Source organism: Protopterus annectens, chromosome 4.part0, assembly GCF_019279795.1.
Source record: "Protopterus annectens isolate FY-2018-M chromosome 4.part0, PAN1.0, whole genome shotgun sequence".
NCBI lineage: Eukaryota > Metazoa > Chordata > Ceratodontiformes > Protopteridae > Protopterus > Protopterus annectens.
The window spans coordinates 875,498,875-875,517,381 of NC_056733.1; the positions used below are offsets into that span (position 1 = coordinate 875,498,875).

At 38.7% G+C, this 18,507-nt stretch overlaps 1 protein-coding gene across 1 annotated transcript in view; it reads left to right on the top strand.

The window, feature by feature from the left end:
• The window catches only part of GGT1 (gamma-glutamyltransferase 1), a gene marked incomplete in the record, with an annotated part of 1,527,627 nt that overhangs the window by 1,457,312 nt on the left and 51,808 nt on the right, over window positions 1–18,507 (top strand). The window contains 1 exon segment of the mRNA XM_044068834.1: window positions 4,165–4,352. Within this exon segment, the coding sequence (XP_043924769.1) occupies window positions 4,165–4,352 (188 nt within the window).

The window sequence follows — 18,507 nt, forward strand, 5'->3', positions numbered from 1 at the left end:
GAGGAGTCAGCAGAGAGTACTAACTGTCCAAGACCTGCGTCATGCTATATCCTGCAAGGATGCCACATGCTGTCATAGTAGTATGACCTTTGTGTTTCAATAATAATAGTAAGGCAATTAGAGCTTCGACAACTCCTCCAGAAGATAGTGGATGTACAAAAAAATCCAAGTTTGGGCTAGTCCTCTACTAGCTGACCAACAACTGTGTGCCACACTCCTATGTGGGAGGTCTGCACTGGGAGACAAAATTAGATACTTATGGGTGGTAAGTTCAGTGGGAAGGCTGGTTTTGTGACTTCTGATTGAATATCACTTCACCAAAATGGCCTTTCTCTCAACAAAAATGATGAAAACACATGCAGACCAGCAGGACATAATACTAACCCTGAGCATAGGCACTCAGAATACACATTAACATACATGACTGTGCATATGTATATATACACACATGTACTTATACGCATTGCTTCTTTCCACACTACACCATCAACAAACAAAAGCACTGCTATACACACCAACAAAACATGCACACACAAAGTTTCATTCAACACTGCACCAAATACAGCAAACACCTACTGTTTTCAAACACCACATACCTTCCCTTACATAAATAAATCTTTCCTAAGGATCAAAGCTCACTCTAAATCTCTTGTGTGGGGGTTCTCCTCCCAGATAATATATTTGTAACTCTGGGGTCACCAGTGCCACTGGAGCACAGGCATAGTGAGCACCCTCCTTCTAGCATCATTTAACCACATTTCCACAATTTTCCAGCAGAAAACATTCACCACACCACAGGAGCCACCCTCTCTTCTAACTGCAGGAAACAGACTGCCCTGCTAACCACACCCACACCATCTTAGCCCCACCCACATCTGGGAATCCCTTCCAGCCACACTTAGGGCAGCTAACTGCTACACTGAATGCAGACAGAAAACTGAAAAGAAAAAAACACATTTCAACAAAGTAAGCTCAAATGCTTTCCTAATGGAAACATTAAATGAGCTCTGACTTTCATTGCTCATCACTCGTCTCTAGTTTAAAACACATTTATAACTCACTCCCGGTACACTCCCCATTTCTTCCTTTCCCCACTCTCTCATAGCTCCTCCAGTCCCTAGTATTCCTCTGCACAACCCTACAATATAAAAATCACTCTTTGCTCTAACTTATATAACTGAATCACTAATGCCATTTAGTCAGCCTTGTTTACTTAGTCACAGATGTCTTTTTATAAAGTAGGAACCCTACCAGATGACCTAAGTGACCACTCACTAACTGATATTATCAGACATGAAACCAACCTAACTTACCCAAGCACTTTCAGGACAATACGCACCAAAAAAGCAATTTAACCCAACCTTTTCCAGACAGAACACATGTAATGTAGAAATAATACAAAAAAAGCCATCCTCTTAGACAAAAAAAAAAAACTTTTACTTCCAACTACAGCAAACCTACCAAAAGAAACCACAAAGGTTTTGGACTAGCATTAACAAACTACTATACCCAAGGCAATCTATCACACCTAACCCACAAGACTCTAACCCTGAGAACCCCACACATACTGCTAATGCCTTCAGTTATTTCTTCACAGATGCCATCCAAACTCTTGCTAACCAGCTATCTCCAGATACCTCAAATATGCCTATTTCTACTACAAGCCCACCTCCATCATTTCATTTACACCCAATTTCTACTTCCTTTATTTGCTCCCTTCTATAAAAACTAAAACCTACCACCCCTCAGCTGACCATCTCCCAGTAGAATACCTGCAAAAAGGAGCTAAAGCCACAGCCTGTCCCATCTCCATTCTGGTTAACCGAACCATAAGTGAAGGAACTATCCCATCTATCTAGAACATTTCTCATATCATCTCACTACATAAAGGTGGGAACTCCAATGACTTTTCTTACTATCATCCTATAGCTCTACTATCTCCTCTAGCAAAAATAATGGAGAAATGCATCCATAAGCAACTACTTAACCACCTACTCCAAAATAACTTACTTGCCAACTATCAACATGGATTTAAACCTTTCCACAGTACTACCACTACCCTGCTATCCTTCACAGACTGCATTAACAAAAACCACAACAATGATATGCTTTCCTCTACAGTGTTTATTGATTTATCTAAAGCTTTCGACATGGTTAATCACCAACTCCTTTTAAATATACTGAAATCCCTTTCACTTGAACCTCTAGCCATAAATTGGTTCAAATCTTACTTAGACAATAGACAACAGGCTGTGCTATGGAATAATAATCTATCTAATCACCTTCCCATTTCCCTTGGTGTTCCTCAGGGGTCCGTATTAGGCTCACTCCTATTTTCAATCTTTATTAATGACCTTCACTCTGCAATTCCTCATGCCACCTGTATTCAGTATGCAGACAACTCTACAATAATTTGTTCAGCCACTTCGCCAACTGAACTACAGAACTTTACCCAACAGCATTCAATACAGTAGAACAATATTTTTTAAACTGCTGCCTCCTACTAAACCCCCCAAAAAACTAAACTTTTACTTTCCACTCCAACCCGAAAATCCACCCCAATAAATTTCACACTCATATCTAATAATGGCACTCTCATATCTCCCGACCCAACCACTAAACTCTTAGGAATAACAATAGACAACAACCTTAACTTTGACACTCATAAATACCACAATAAAACCAGTCAACAGAAAATCGGGGTCCCTCTATAGAATCAAACCCTTTCTTACACCAGTAGCCAGGACCGCTATAGCCAGAACTCACTTAATCTCCACTCTACTGTATGCTTCACCTATATACACTAATCTTTCTAAAAACAACCTGAACAAACTGGCAATTTCCTATAATAATATTGCTAGATTTGCCACTAGCTCTCCTTTTAGAACTCACCATTGTCTTAATCTAAAGCAACTAGGATGGCTAGAGTTTCTAAACCAGCTTTAATTTCACCAGCTTACTATAGCCCATAAGACCCTGTATCAACCCACCAACACTCCAATACTCACTAGCCTCATTACCCCTTACAACAATCTTAAGAATCTACGCTGTTCAGTCAAACTGCTGATCAATGCTTACAGATCCAACAACTTGGCAGGAGACTCTCTGTTCTCTAATACTGTTGGAAAGCACTGGAATCTTCTACCCTCTGAACTCATATCTCTGTCTTCATTAACACTTTTTAAACAGAATCTAAAACTATTTCTCAGTACACATTGGTTATGCCCCTGTACTAACCCTGACTAACTTTCTGCCTTTACACTAATGAATACTCTTCACCTTTATAGACTTATCCTTAAAGAACCAAATGACCATGTTATTGCAATTTAAATATATGTATATATGTATATAGTAACATCTCTTGTATATAACCCTTTACTGTTTGTGTTATGCTCACGATGAGTATTGTATTATTTTTTATTAACAACAGCTGTTTTTAGCTTGGACTGTTGCAACTTTCTATATTGTATTTTGTATGTGTCTTGGAGCTTTTCTCCCCTGGCCTCTACTAAAAATGGACATGTATCCAGTAAGACCAGCCCAGTCAACAAATGTAAAATAAAATCATTTTTTACTCTATACCCATCCGAAGGTATTACTACTTCCAGTGCTTCTAACTTTGTATGAATTTTGAACTGATGTTTTCTACAATTGTATAATAGAGTGCTACCTTTTAATTTCCTTGATTTGACTTTTTTGTATTTGCACCTGTATATCCGTTTCACCTTACTTTTTATTTATTTTATTTTGTTGTTTTGTTTTCTTTTTTATCCCAGTGTGATCCTGAAAATGGTCCAGCTCAATCAGTGCTCTACAAATGAAAATAAATAGAAAAATAAATTGCTCAGGTTTGAATTTCACTTAGTCATGCCATGACCAAAAGGGGCAATAGGTGTCTTGGTCTGACTTGACTCAGTTGTCAGTCATCTTGGTATTAACAACCTAAAAACTCTTCAGGAAGACTGACACATCCTACTGCACCTGTAGTCTTATGTACGGACAAGGCCTTTGGTTTTTATTAGAAGTAGTCTCTGGTTGTGGTGCTTATAGTGAGTGGTCAGCCTGAAAAAAAATGTAGGTGAAATAAAGAAAAAACGAGCATGTGTGTGTTTATAAATCCACCAAGCATCGAATCAAAATTCTGTTAATCTGTTTCCTTTGCAGGTGATCAGTAATATGACTTCAGAATATTTTGCCAGCGGTCTCAGGGATAAAATTACTGATGACACAACGCACCCAATCCAGTACTATGAGCCTCATTTCTACTTTCCTAACAATTCTGGTACTGCCCACCTGTCCTTGATGGCCGAGGACGGCAGTGCAGTAGCAGCAACCAGCACCATCAACCAGTAGTAAGTGCTTTCTAGTATTAACTTTGTCTGGCATGCAATAGTGTCCACTATTCTGTTTTTCTTCATGGATGACCTCTTAGTCCTGAACTTACCTTTATTTATTTATTTGTATTTGTTTATCTGAATTGTCCATCTAGGCATAAGTTGTTTCTTTTAGGGGAGGCCTGAGGAAAAAAGCTCCAGCTATAAAAACATCCTCAAAAGGTATAAAAAGCAGAAAAGAATTATTAGATTGACTTTGGGCAACTAAACAGAATTAATCCAACTAGAACACAGAGTATAGCATGAACAGAGCTTTACAAAAAGACAACAGTATATATTAACAGATAAAACTTTGTGTGGGTGATGAATAAAACCCAATACATTAATTATAGCAACAGCTCAAAAAAAGAAAGGGGAAAGAAATATATTTGCAAGAGTTTGCTTTGAAAAGTGAGGTTCGAGGAAAACAGTATTTAAATAATGTGTTGACTGCTGTAATAGTTATACAGCAACTTGCAGGGGGAGTAAGGTAAAAAGGTATGAGAGCAGCATCATCTTACAGAGAGGCCTCACTGAGACCAACGACTGGTGTCAGAACCATGGCCTTAAGCTCAATGCCAAAAAATGTCGTCATCCCCTTTGGAAAAACCCGGGTCCCATGAGCTACCACATCGATGGTAGTCCACTGAACACAGAAGGCGTTATAAGAGATCTGGAAACACAGGTTGACAGCAACCTCTCGTTTGACCACCACATTGCCACTGTGGTCAGAAAGTCCTTCTATGTGGCACATCTCATTACTAAGGGTTTTGCATCCAGGAAGAAAGAGGTCATTGTCTCCCTCTACTCTTCCCTCATTAGGCCAGTCATTGAGTACAATGCTGCCCCATTTGGCATGTACCTCACGAGACACCTACAACAACTGGAGAGGCCACAAAAGTACCTCACAAAGAGGATGCTAGACCTTAAACACTTGTCCTATATGGACAGACTCAAAAAACTCCAACTATTCTCTGTCTCATATCATCTACTTAGAGGCGATCTCTGCTTGACTTACAAAGCCATGTCTGACCCAGCTCTGTTAGAAATGCTATATCTAAAGAAATCCCATTCCCTCCACACCACATGCTCTAGAGACCTCAACCTCATTACCACAATCAACAGAATGTGCTGGAGGGACAGGTTCATAACCCAGAGACTGTCCATGCTCTGGAATAGACTTCCCATACATGTCAAACAGAGCACCTCACTGGCCCTCTTCAAGAGAAATCTTGATGAGTGGATGGGAAATAGAAAATTCACTCCAGTGGCTCTGCTTGACAGAGGTACTGGGAACTAAGGTCGGGTGGCACAATGTCAGGATAATCCTATGGGCTAGGCTTGTAAAGGCTACAGGGCCATTATCCTAGTGCACCTATGAACCAGGAAAACAGGTAAAGGTGCCAGAGCAGAAAGTGATGGTATTATGCATTGCATGTGATACAGACTGAAAGAGTTGCTTAGTAGATTAGCTGAGTGAGAGGGAGGTTGGGAAAGGTTGGTTAAGATGTTGAAGGATTACTGTTGGGAAGAGAAGCTGTAAGGCGCTATGTATGGTTTGTGGCTGGCTAGTGGGAGGTACAGAATGCATGTGAAAGGCGATAAAAAGAAAACGGGAACTCAAGGTAGTGAGCCATGAAATGCTGAAGGGTACTAGCAAGGTGTAATAAAAATCATGGAGTGGTGAGAAGAGTAGGAAGTGGTAAGGAAAGGAAAAGGAAAGGAAGTGGTTTTGGGAGAAGGAATAACAGACACAGGGCTGCTGACAGACTATATCAGTACAATGGCCACAGATAAGATGAGGGGTAGCATAGTGCAGAACACACTGTGTGGATGGATAGAAAGTTTATCTAGGCAGGAGATGAAGAAAAACACAGCTATTTGTTCATTAGATGTTTTAACTGAGACTAGAAAGATTTCACATGTGATACTTGTTTAAGGTCAAGGGGGGTGGAGCTCCAGATTTTAGAGATGTCGGAAAATATATAGAGTTGGTAGTGGAGTTGTTTGATTTATGTATTAGCTGTAGTTTTTTCAATATACTGATCTAAGAGGCCTATTTGATGAGTAAAGCTGAAGGATGTGAGTTAGACGGGAGCATTTTTCAGTTTTGTGAATAAGGTAATGTGACGTAAGTAGCTGGAGCAGAGCAGGGAGTGAGGCAGTCCGGACCAGTTCAGCTGCTTTAGTGCTACACAATAGTGAGCCTTGTATGTCACCCTAGCAGGAATTCTGGTTACTTTGGTGAGGCATCACTCAAGGAGGTTGATCTGTGCTGCCTGAAGAGTAAGGATAACAGTAACTGTAACGAGATTTGGAAGGAGGAAAGGCAAAGCAATGCATTTTCTCTCATTGTCTTTTAGTAAAGGTTTTTCTGTGCCAGGGTGCCAATTTTTGAGTGTTTTTTATTGCATCTTTTAAATGGAAGTCAAATTTCAAGTTGTCATCAATTATTGCACTTAATTCGGGCTACTAATTCAATTTTCATGTTATGGAGGTTAGAGTTAAGAGGGATTTCTGGGTAGAGTTGTTTTGAGGTGAGTAGGATTAGCTTGGATATCTGAGGTTTAGAAGAAGTTGGGAAGCAGACAGACATGTTTTGATAGTGGTAAGGGATTCCTGGGATAGTTGTTGCAATGTACTATTTTTTCATAGCACAGATCAGGATGGAGTCATCTGCATACTGGACGATTTTTGCATGTTTACTTGCTAACAGGAGGTCGTTCACAAATATACTGAATAAGAGGAGATGTTTTAAATTAAACAAGGAGGAAATAAGAAAGACTGTCAACAAATAGAAAGATTACAAGTGAAACCTTTTCCAGCGTTGAAGAAGAAGATGGAAGTAAAACAAAACAAGGTAAAGGAGCTGTCCCGACTTGTGACGGAAGCTTTGAAAGATAATTGGAAAGTATCGACCTCTAATAATGGACAGATGAAAATGTAAAGGTTCTGAAAATGCAAATGGGGTAATTCATTATGAGCAGGACAGAATATGAAAACTCAAATGTAGGTCTAATAAAGAAGAACTTGACCCCACTCTCCTAGCTTATCCATAGTACGTGAGTACAATTTTTTTGGATAAATAATTAGAAAATCAAGGGTACGGGTGGGGGACAGATTATAACAAGCTAACAGAGTTGATTTATTATCTTTACAAAGAATATTAAACATAAATCTTTGTTTTCTTTCCAGCAATGGAACTTCTTTTAAAAAAAAAAGTTGTAAATTTTGTTAGAGGCCCAACCTCCAATTGGATCTACTCAATAAGATGAGATTGCTATGTGTGAAAGAGGAGGAGTTTAGGGCTTCAGTGATCAGGGATGTTGACCAACAATTGGTGTTTTACCAAAACAAAGGGGGTAATAACCAATGGCAGGGGATTTTTAGATGATATTGCTGTTGTCAGCTATTTGCGGAAAGAAAATGATTTATCAGACAAGATTAAAGCAGTGAGACAGGATGAGGAGGTGCCATCAGAAAGGTCATTGAGAAGTAAAAGTTATTCAGAAAGCTCAGTGAATCCATGTGAAGGGAGTTGAAGTGTGCAATTTAGTAACACAAGGAGTCTTAACGTATGATTGGACAATTGCAAAGGAAGACCAGAGGTAATATGTTTCTTCTCTATATTAAAAAATGCAACAGTTTTCTCAGGGAAGTGGGAAATTTAAGATTGATGGGAAGGACATTTTTTGTTACTTTTTTCCCTTTATTTTTTTTTACCTGAAAATAAGCACTAAACACCTTAAGATGGACTTAGAATGCTACGGGCTAACTGGAAGGAAGGAAGGGTATGGTTATACGCAGTAGATGAAGTGGAAAAAAGGAAGGGTCTAGGATAAGAGGAGGTGCCAATTAGTTTACACATATTGATATGGAATGTAAATGGTCTAACAAGTCGCAGAAACAGGGAGCAAATAATGGCATACATTTGTAACTAGTCAGTACAAATTGCAGCGTTACAGGAGACTCATTTAAACGAGGAAGGTTTGAGGACTGTGATGAAGCAGATTGATATGGAAGAATTTAGTGCCTGTGAGGAGGGGGAATGAAAGGGGTAGTGACTATATTAGGCATTAGAAGTAATTTTCAAGTAGAATTCGAGAATGATCACAAGATATGAGATAGTAAGAGGTAATTGGGAAGAAATAGACTGATATTGATTAATGTATATATCCCGCCCAAGATAATGGTGAGCGAATTAAAAGTAATTCTGGGAGAATTTTGCACAGCAGCAAGGGAGAACAGTGATTGGAGGGGACTGGAACATAGTCACAGATGGTAAAGATGTTTTGGGGAGACCCAGAAAGGTTTACTTGGCAAGGTTCTTAGGAAAGTATATGAGAGTGTTTGGAATGAAAGATGTCATGGGAGATGAGAGGCAGAACAAATTTATGTACTTAAGTGATGGGCAGTATTGGATACGTTGTAGATTTCAGTGGAACATAGTGACCTTCTCATGGGATGGACACATATCCAATAACAATATCAACCTATGCCCCAGTGCTGTTACAGTTAAATCAACCATGAAAGGAAGGGGTATTCAGGCAATGGAGATTTCCTATGTATTACATGAAAAAAAATCAAGGTTTAAAGAATTGATAAACGGGCTGTTATGTTGTCAATTGAGAAGTTTGCAAGAGCTGGAAGATGAGTTAGTTGGGGCCTGAGAGGAGTTAAAACGTAGGGTGTGATGTGAAATAATACCTGAGAGGAGTTAAAACGTAGGGTGTGATGTGAAATAATACTGGGGAGGAGTTAAATCATAGGGTGTGATGTGAAATAATACCTGAGAGGAGTTAAAACGTAGGGTGTGATGTGAAATAATACCTGAGAGGAGTTAAAACATAGGGTGTGATGTGAAATAATATCGGAGAGGAGTTAAAACGTAGGGTGTGATGTGAAATAATACCTGAGAGGAGTTAAAACGTAGGGTGTGATGTGAAATAATACCTGAGAGGAGTTAAAACGTAGGGTGTGATGTGAAATAATACTTGAGAGGAGTTAAAACGTAGGGTGTGATGTGAAATAATACCTGAGAGGAGTTAAAACGTAGGGTGTGATGTGAAATAATACCTGAGAGGAGTTAAAACGTAGGGTGTGATGTGAAATAATACCTGAGAGGAGTTGAAACGTAGGGTGTGATGTGAAATAATACCTGAGAGGAGTTAAAACGTAGGGTGTGATGTGAAATAATACCTGAGAGGAGTTAAAACGTAGGGTGTGATGTGAAATAATACCTGAGAGGAGTTAAAACGTAGGGTGTGATGTGAAATAATACCTGAGAGGAGTTAAAACGTAGGGTGTGATGTGAAATAATACCTGAGAGGAGTTAAAACGTAGGGTGTGATGTGAAATAATACCTGAGAGGAGTTAAAACGTAGGGTGTGATGTGAAATAATACCTGAGAGGAGTTGAAACGTAGGGTGTGATGTGAAATAATACCTGAGAGGAGTTAAAACGTAGGGTGTGATGTGAAATAATACTTGAGAGGAGTTAAAACGTAGGGTGTGATGTGAAATAATACCTGAGAGGAGTTAAAACGTAGGGTGTGATGTGAAATAATACCTGAGAGGAGTTAAAACGTAGGGTGTGATGTGAAATAATACCTGAGAGGAGTTGAAACGTAGGGTGTGATGTGAAATAATAGAGAGGCTGAAGAAAAGCAAAAAGTTAGTAAGAAGTATTTTTTAGGATTAGAGAAAGTTCAGAAATATCAGAGAAAGGGAACAAGTATGATGGAAGAGGACATGGTAACATGGCAGAAAGCTAAACATAAGAGGGAGGAATAAATGAGTGAGATAAATTAATAAAAAATCAGCACTAGCACAAGTGTATTTTGTCAGCAGACCAAGGCATCGTACATTTTTGACACAGAGTAAGGTGGAAGATAACAGAAAAAAAAAGGTATTTTCAAACTCAGGGATCCAGTGTCAGGGGAGTGGTTCATAAAGGGTGAATATATGTTGGAGGGTCTGAGAAAATATTAAGATGGAAAGCCATGATAGTTTTCCCCAATCCTTTCTTGGGCATCTAGAATTACCAAGAGTTGGAGAAGAGCTAAGAATTATACTAATGCAGGAAATAACAAAGGAAAAAGTACAAGAAGTGATGCAAATAGGGTGGTGCAGTGGTGCAGAGATTAACGTTGTCACTTAACAGCAAGAGGTTTTCCAGTTCGATTCTCGGCTGGGTGCCTTATGTCTGGAGTCTGCATGTCCTCCCTGCATTCGCGTAGGTTTCCTCCAGGTACTCCATTTTCCTCTCACATTCCAAAGATGTGCGTCTGTAGCATTTCTCCCCAGGCCTCTGCTGAAAATAGGCTTTGTCCTAGTTGGACTTTCCTGGTCAACAAATGTTAAATAAAAATAAAATGTTACATAATAAAGATAGCCAGTGGAAAAATACCTGGGCAGAAATTGGCTGCCAGTGGATATTTGGAAATTAGAAGATCTAACCATAGAGATCTGGTATAAATAAATTAATGTTATCATGGATAAGGAAGAAGTACCAAATTCATTTCAAGGAGGCAGTAATACAGGTGACAGAAAAGAAGGGAAAGATCCATCGGACTGGCGATCCTACAGACCAGTATCAGTATAAAATCAAAGTGATACGATCTTTTTGGTGGTTATGGCCAATAGGGTTATAAAGATACTCCCAGATCTGATAGATCTTGATCAGTATGGAGTTGTGCCAGGGAGGCATTGACCGCATTAATAAGACATCGATTTTGCAATGACACAAAATGGAAAATAAGACTAAATTGGTCTAAGTAGACTTGGCAGTGGACTTAGAGGTTACTGAGTCAAGTTTAATAATGGGTCTATATCACGAGCCCAAGGCCTACACCAAAGTATCAGATAAGTTATCAGCACTGTCCACCCCCACAGAAGTAATGAGCGATACAAGAAAATGGTGCCCATTGTGACCATTACTGTTTGCAGTTTATATGGAATGCTTGATGGCTAGGACCATGCAGCTGGAAATGTCATGGTGTGGCTGATATGGAAGGTAGGACAAGATAACCCTGTTTGGAGAAGATATGATTATTTATATTGCCAAGCCTCAGGGGGTATTTGAAGTCTATCTAACATATTAATGGAATACAGGAAAATAGCAGGGTACAAAATAAACGAACAAAAAAAAAAAAAAACAAGGGAATAGGAATTAACTCTGTGACAAATGAACTCATACAGAAATCCCCATATCTCTGGGGGCATTATAAAATGTGACATTTGGAGACCAGTTTGGAGGTTATCAGACAGGTGGATTGAGATAACTGGGAGGAAACTGCTATAAAATTATGCAGAAACTGATGATTATGGACCTTGATATTATATGTGGGGAAACATTACTTTGTGCAATCAGAAGAAAAACATGGGAGAAGCTAACAAGATTTTGAAAGATATTGTATGGGGGGAGAATGAATTTAATGATGAAGTGAGAGAAACTATCTTTACCACCTCAGCAAAGGAGTTTAATGTTATCGGATGACCTTAAATCCTATTAGTGAGCTACTCAGATGAAGCAGATTTTCAAATTATGGAAGCAAAACTATGTAGCAAAATAGAACAAATGATTGGCTGGCAGATGGACGGAAAGTGGCCTAAAAAGGATTGGATTCTGGATGTGGGCAAAGAAGAAGGACCCTTCCCAATATACCAATACCTTTGCCTAATATATCACAATCAGTATGCTAAAGCAAGATAAAATGCTAAACTAGATGAAGGTCATGCTGCCAATAGCTGTAAATCAGAGGGGGGGACCAGGTGATTTACCTATTCAGCAGCGGGAAGATGGAAACAATCTTAGAAATGGAACCACAACACTGGGAGTAAACAGAACTAGAAGATAAGGTTAAAACCTAGGAGCAAGTGAACAAAAAATTCAGGCTAACAAGAATAGAGGCATTTCATTATGTAAGTCTGGCTGTAAAGTGGAAGATGGAGCCGAAGGGGATGTTGAAGAATGGGGGAGACCTAACTTGGTAAGATCTCTAACAGTATCCAGGCAAGAAAAGGCACTACTAGGTAGTTAAGTATGAAAAACAAACTGAAAATATGCAGGAAACATGGAATAATCTATTAGGTAACTTATTTACATCTCAGGACTAGGAGGCCATTTTTAGGGCTCCTATGTATGTAATAAACTCAGAACAATTTTTGCATGAAAGTGTTTGTATAAGTACTTTAAGTATTTTTATACTCCAGACAGAATATCTAGAGTGTATCCAACAGTGAATCCACACTGTCGGTAATGCAGTACTTCAGAGAGCGGGAGATGGGATCACATTATTTTTTGGGACTGTAGTATGCCATGAAATTGGAAAGCAGAGTTATAAGGGTTGGTGGATAGCATTTGAGATAAAAAATAAAGTTGGCTGTCAAAAAATTATTTCTCTTGCTGTGAAACCCATCATTGAAAACATCAGGATATGCAAAGGCACTTATTATACTATTAATCGTTAGAAGGCTACAAGACGAAGGAAAATGATAGACGCTTGACTGCCCCCCCCTCCCCCCAATTGGGGAGGGGAAGGAATTTATTGCAGAATGAAGAGAAAGTGGTGGGAAAATTAGTACAAGATTGGAAGCTAAATGAAAACTAGAGGAAAATAAACAAACAGGAACGTGATACAGACTAGTTACTGGGCAGCCATTTTGGATAGGTTGGAGCTGAATGGGGAAAGCAAGAGACAGAAAATTCAAGAGGTTTAGAGAACCAGAGAGATGAGCAGTAAAAGGCTGCACTGTAAAAATTAATTAAGGCTAATATATAGGCAGTTTATTGCAATATTCTTCACAGATAAGGGTGAAGCAGGACTAGATATTCTCTTATACCATCCAAACCTGTGAGTTTAGAATAATCAGAAAAGTTATAAAGTTCTTAGTTATATTGTTAATAGCTATGTGTTTGGTATGAATAAGGCTAGCAATGGGAAAGGATGATCTACATGATTAATAACAAGATGATTTTCAAAAATGGGAAGACGGACACAAGCATCATTTAGTAAGACAGAAAATGTGATGCAGTTACTGCAATGACTGTAAGAAATGCTATGTAATAACTTAGCAATGATTAATTTACATGCTTAGACAGAAAATGCGATGCAGTTACTGCAATGACTGTAAGAAATGCAATGCAATAACTTAGCAATGATTAATTTACATACTTAGACAGAAAATGTGATGCAGTTACTGCAATGACTGTAAGAAATGCTATGCAATAACTTAGCAATGATTAATTTACATACTTAGACAGAAAATGTGATGCAGTTACTGCAATGACTGGAAGAAATGCTATGCAATAACTTACCAATGATTCATTTACATGTTTAGACCAAAAATGTGATGCAGTTACTGCAATGACTGTAAGAAATGCTATGCAATAACTTAGCAATGATTCATTTACATGTTTAGACCGAAAATGTGATGCAGTTACTGCAATGACTGTAAGAAATGCTATGCAATAACTTAGCAATGATTCATTTACATGTTTAGACAGAAAATGTGATGCAGTTACTGCAATGACTGTAAGAAATGCTATGCAATAACTTAGCAATGATTCATTTACATGCTTAGACAGAAAATGTGATACAGTTACTGCAATGACTGTAAGAAATGCTATGCAATAACTTAGCAATGATTAATTTACATGTTTAGACAGAAAATGTGATGCAGTTACTGCAATGACTGTAAGAAATGCTATGCAATAACTTAGCAATGATTCCTTTACATGCTTAGACAGAAAATGTGATACAGTTACTGCAATGACTGTAAGAAATGCTATGCAATAACTTAGCAATGATTCATTTACATGCTTAGACAGAAAATGTGATGCAGTTACTGCAATGACTGTAAGAAATGCTATGCAATAACTTAGCAATGATTCATTTACATGCTTAGACAGAAAATGTGATGCAGTTACTGCAATGACTGTAAGAAATGCTATGCAATAACTTAGAGCAATGACTAATTTACATGCTTAGACAGAAAATGTGATGCAGTTACTGCAATGACTGTAAGAAATGCTATGCAATAACTTAGCAATGATTAATTTACATGCTTAGACAGAAAATGTGATGCAGTTACTGCAATGACTGTAAGAAATGCTATGCAATAACTTAGCAATGATTCATTTACATGTTTAGACCGAAAATGTGATGCAGTTACTGCAATGACTGTAAGAAATGCTATGCAATAACTTAGCAATGATTAATTTACATGCTTAGACAGAAAATGTGATGCAGTTACTGCAATGACTGTAAGAAATGCTATGCAATAACTTAGCAATGATTCATTTACATGTTTAGACAGAAAATGTGATGCAGTTACTGCAATGACTGTAAGAAATGCTATGCAATAACTTAGCAATGATTAATTTACGTTTAGACAGAAAATGTGATGCAGTTACTGCAATGACTGTAAGAAATGCTATGCAATAACTTAGCAATGATTAATTTACAGGTTTAGACCAAAAATGTGATGCAGTTACTGCAATGACTGTAGAAAATGCTATGCAATAACATAGCAATGATTAATTTACATGTTTCTACTGGTTGTAAAAGTTACCAGCATTTGAAGATGTACCATGCATGTGGATTGCACATCATGTTAGATTTTGAATGACTGCTTTCTCAAAAAAAAACAAATACAAATTGAAAAACAAGGGGCCACCTGAATCAGATTTAATAAACATTGCTCATTTTTCAACAAAAAAAAAAAATAAAATAAGCTGACCTGAAGTTACACCCACTAAAACCCTACTCATCTCATACTGTAATAACTCATAAACCTGCAGTGGTAATCATAATAAACTGCGTTTTCAGTTCCTTATGGTAAAAATATATAGGTTACAGAACAGTAATGGATATGACAGTCACAGACAAGTCCTTTTTTACTTCACCTTTCAAATAATAATTTGTTTCAATCACAAAATATCTACTGAAACTCCACAGATGCAAGTTATAAAACAGAGCAAAGGAGCATGCTTGTAAAGGTACTGCTTCCTAAAAAGCTGTTCCATATTGTAAAAGTCACACACATCCCCATGTGAAAATGCAGATATGCACTTTCAGGAGTCTGACTGTAAACACCACCACCATGGCTGGTATTCAAAAAAAAAAGTCCCTGCACTTGCCTAAATGTAAGCAGCCAAAAGATGCAGTTCACATGAATATGGGAGATGAGATTCAAAGACACGTTTAAGCACAGTGAAAAAGACCTCATTATCAGCTGATTTGCATATCTCTCAATTGGGTATAATTTGCTGCCAGTGCTAAACAGCACTTTTTGTGGTAATTACTACTGGCAGCTAGTACATCCCATTGGCACAAGCACACCATCATTCACTCTCCCACACATATGCAGACATTCATACAGATACACATACACACCCATACACTTACAGGCATCCCCACCAGACACAAACAGTCACTCAATAAACATTACACCCCTGAATCAGTCTCTTGCAAGACACACTCAGCCTTTCATACACCCACACACCCACACACACACACACACACACACACACACACACACACACACACACACACACACACACACACACACACACACACACACACACACACACACACACACACACACACACACACACACACACACACACACTCACACACACACACACACACACACACACACACACACACACACACACACACACACACACACACACACACACACACACACATCATCATCATCATCATCATCATCATATTCTCTCGGCTGTTCCTGTTAGGGGTCGCCACAGCGGATCACCTGTTTCCATTTCTTCCTGTCCTCTGCATCTTGTTCTGTCACACCAACCACCTGCACGTCCTCTCTCACCACATCCATAAACCTTATCTTAGGCCTTCTCCTTTCCTGTTACCTGGTAACTTCATCCTTAGCATCTTTTTCCCAATATACTCAGCATCCGTTCTCAGCACATGTCCAAACCAACATAATCTTGCCTCTCTGGCTTTGTCTCCAAACCTTCCAACCTGGGCTGACCCTCTAATATACTTATTCCTAATCCTGTCCACCCTCGTCACACCCACACACAGACACCTCTAAATTGTCCATGATTTTAAAAAGCATCTCTGTTTTGCTCTTTATTTTAGCCTTGTCCCTTAAAGAATAAATTACCAAGGATTGCAATCAATCAGTAATGACAAACATAAGAGTTTCACACAAGTTGATGTAAACTGTGTTGTTCTTTTATATTTTTTAAATGAATTTAGGGCAATATTTAAAAAACTGCCCTTGTTGTCAGCAAAACAAATTCTTATTGACTTTGTCTTAAAGTCATGAGCTAGGTCAAAGAGAGGTATGACAGTCATCAGCCAACAAAAGTAAGCTTATGGACGCACACACACACACACACACACACACACACACACACACACACACACACACACACACACACACACACACACACACACAGAGTCCCCAAGACCACTCATTATTTCAGACACGCAGACACACTGTAACATATATACAAACATATACACACTGCAACACCCCCCCCCCCCATCACTGCATCTTTGCAAAACTCCCCTTACACTTACCTATAACGGGGTTTCTCCCTATGGAAGTAATGGGTGAACATGGCATTTTGGCCACATTAATTAATACAGCTGTCCAGGCTAGATTATGCAGTTGAATTGTTCAACTGTGGTACTTCCTGCAGACATTTCCAGGGGAAAGCACATGGCTAATTAACATAGCCCACTCATCCAGAATGTCTCTTAACACGTAGCACAGCCATGAAGATGGCCCATTATGGTTTTTCTACCAACCATATTGAATCACTAGGGTAGGCCTATCTCCGAATCACTCATGTAAGGGCTTACCACTGGTAGTAGCCTTTTCAAATCACAGCTGAAGTTCTGACATTACTGGTTTATTTATTTATTTATTTGTTTTCACTCTAAACTCGGCCAGTGGGCTGGACTAAGGACCCTTTACAGTCATGATATATGCCAATTGAAGGTAATATTTAAAATATTTAACATACAGATTTTAGTTTTAGTGCTTTTTATGGGCTTATCATCAGAGCTGTAGCAGACTCATCTGGCAGGTCCCTTTTCCAATCTGGTGTTCCCTTCTCTCTTAAAGAAGAGAACCTGGTCTCAGCTTCACATGTACAAGAAAGCAAAAAAAAAAGTTTGTATCAAAAAGTGTAGCAAACTGCGTGCAGCTTGCTACAACTTAGACGTCACATGCAAAGCTCTGAAATAAGTGCTTTAGTCCTATTTATTTCCATGCCAGCATTCAGAAACGCCAGTGCAGAAATGAATACTGCACTTTCAGCAAATCTAATCTGGATTTAATGATTGCATTCCCTAACACTTTGACCCCTTTGCCCCACTCTAAGTTCATCTTAGCATACAGAATTTAGTTGCAATAACACAGAATCAAAATAATTCATCTAGTGCATAAATTGTATAATAAAGCCAGGAAACGTTTAAACAGCCTTGCTGAGTACATGCAGATGTGGATTATCACTGTTTAATGGAAGGGACAACTGAGTTTCTGAGCCTCTCCATTGCCTTGTTGACAGGAACATTTATATTTCAGTCTTATGTGATTAATTATTCTTTTTTGGAGCTCCAGTAATCTGTAAATCTCCTGATGCCCTAAGAGAGGGAATTCCATGCTGCCAATGTCAGCTTTATAAAGGTGGTCTGAATAATTAGGGTTTATATTCATTGTTAGATCTCAAGGAGTATCTTATGAGCCAAACTAACTAAATTTTAGGGGCTGTTGAAGGACAATAGGTACAGTACAAGAGCTTTAAAATTTAAGCAGCTCAAGTGGAGAGGGGTTTCTACCAGGACCCCATCACCACTTGACTCATTAAAGTGTCGTGCAGTGTTGTTCCCTACTGTCATTAAAACATCATGCGGTGTTGTTCCCTACTGTCATTAAAGCATCATGCGGTGTTGTTCCCTACTGTCTGACATTAAAGTGTTGTGTGGTGTTGTTCCCTACTGCCTGTCATTAATATGTTGTGTGGTGTTGTTCCCTACTGTCTGTCATTAAAGTGTTATGCGGTGTTGTTCCCTACTATCTGTCATTAAAGTGTTGTGCGGTGTTGATGTTCATCGTGCATACAGCTGCAGTCATAA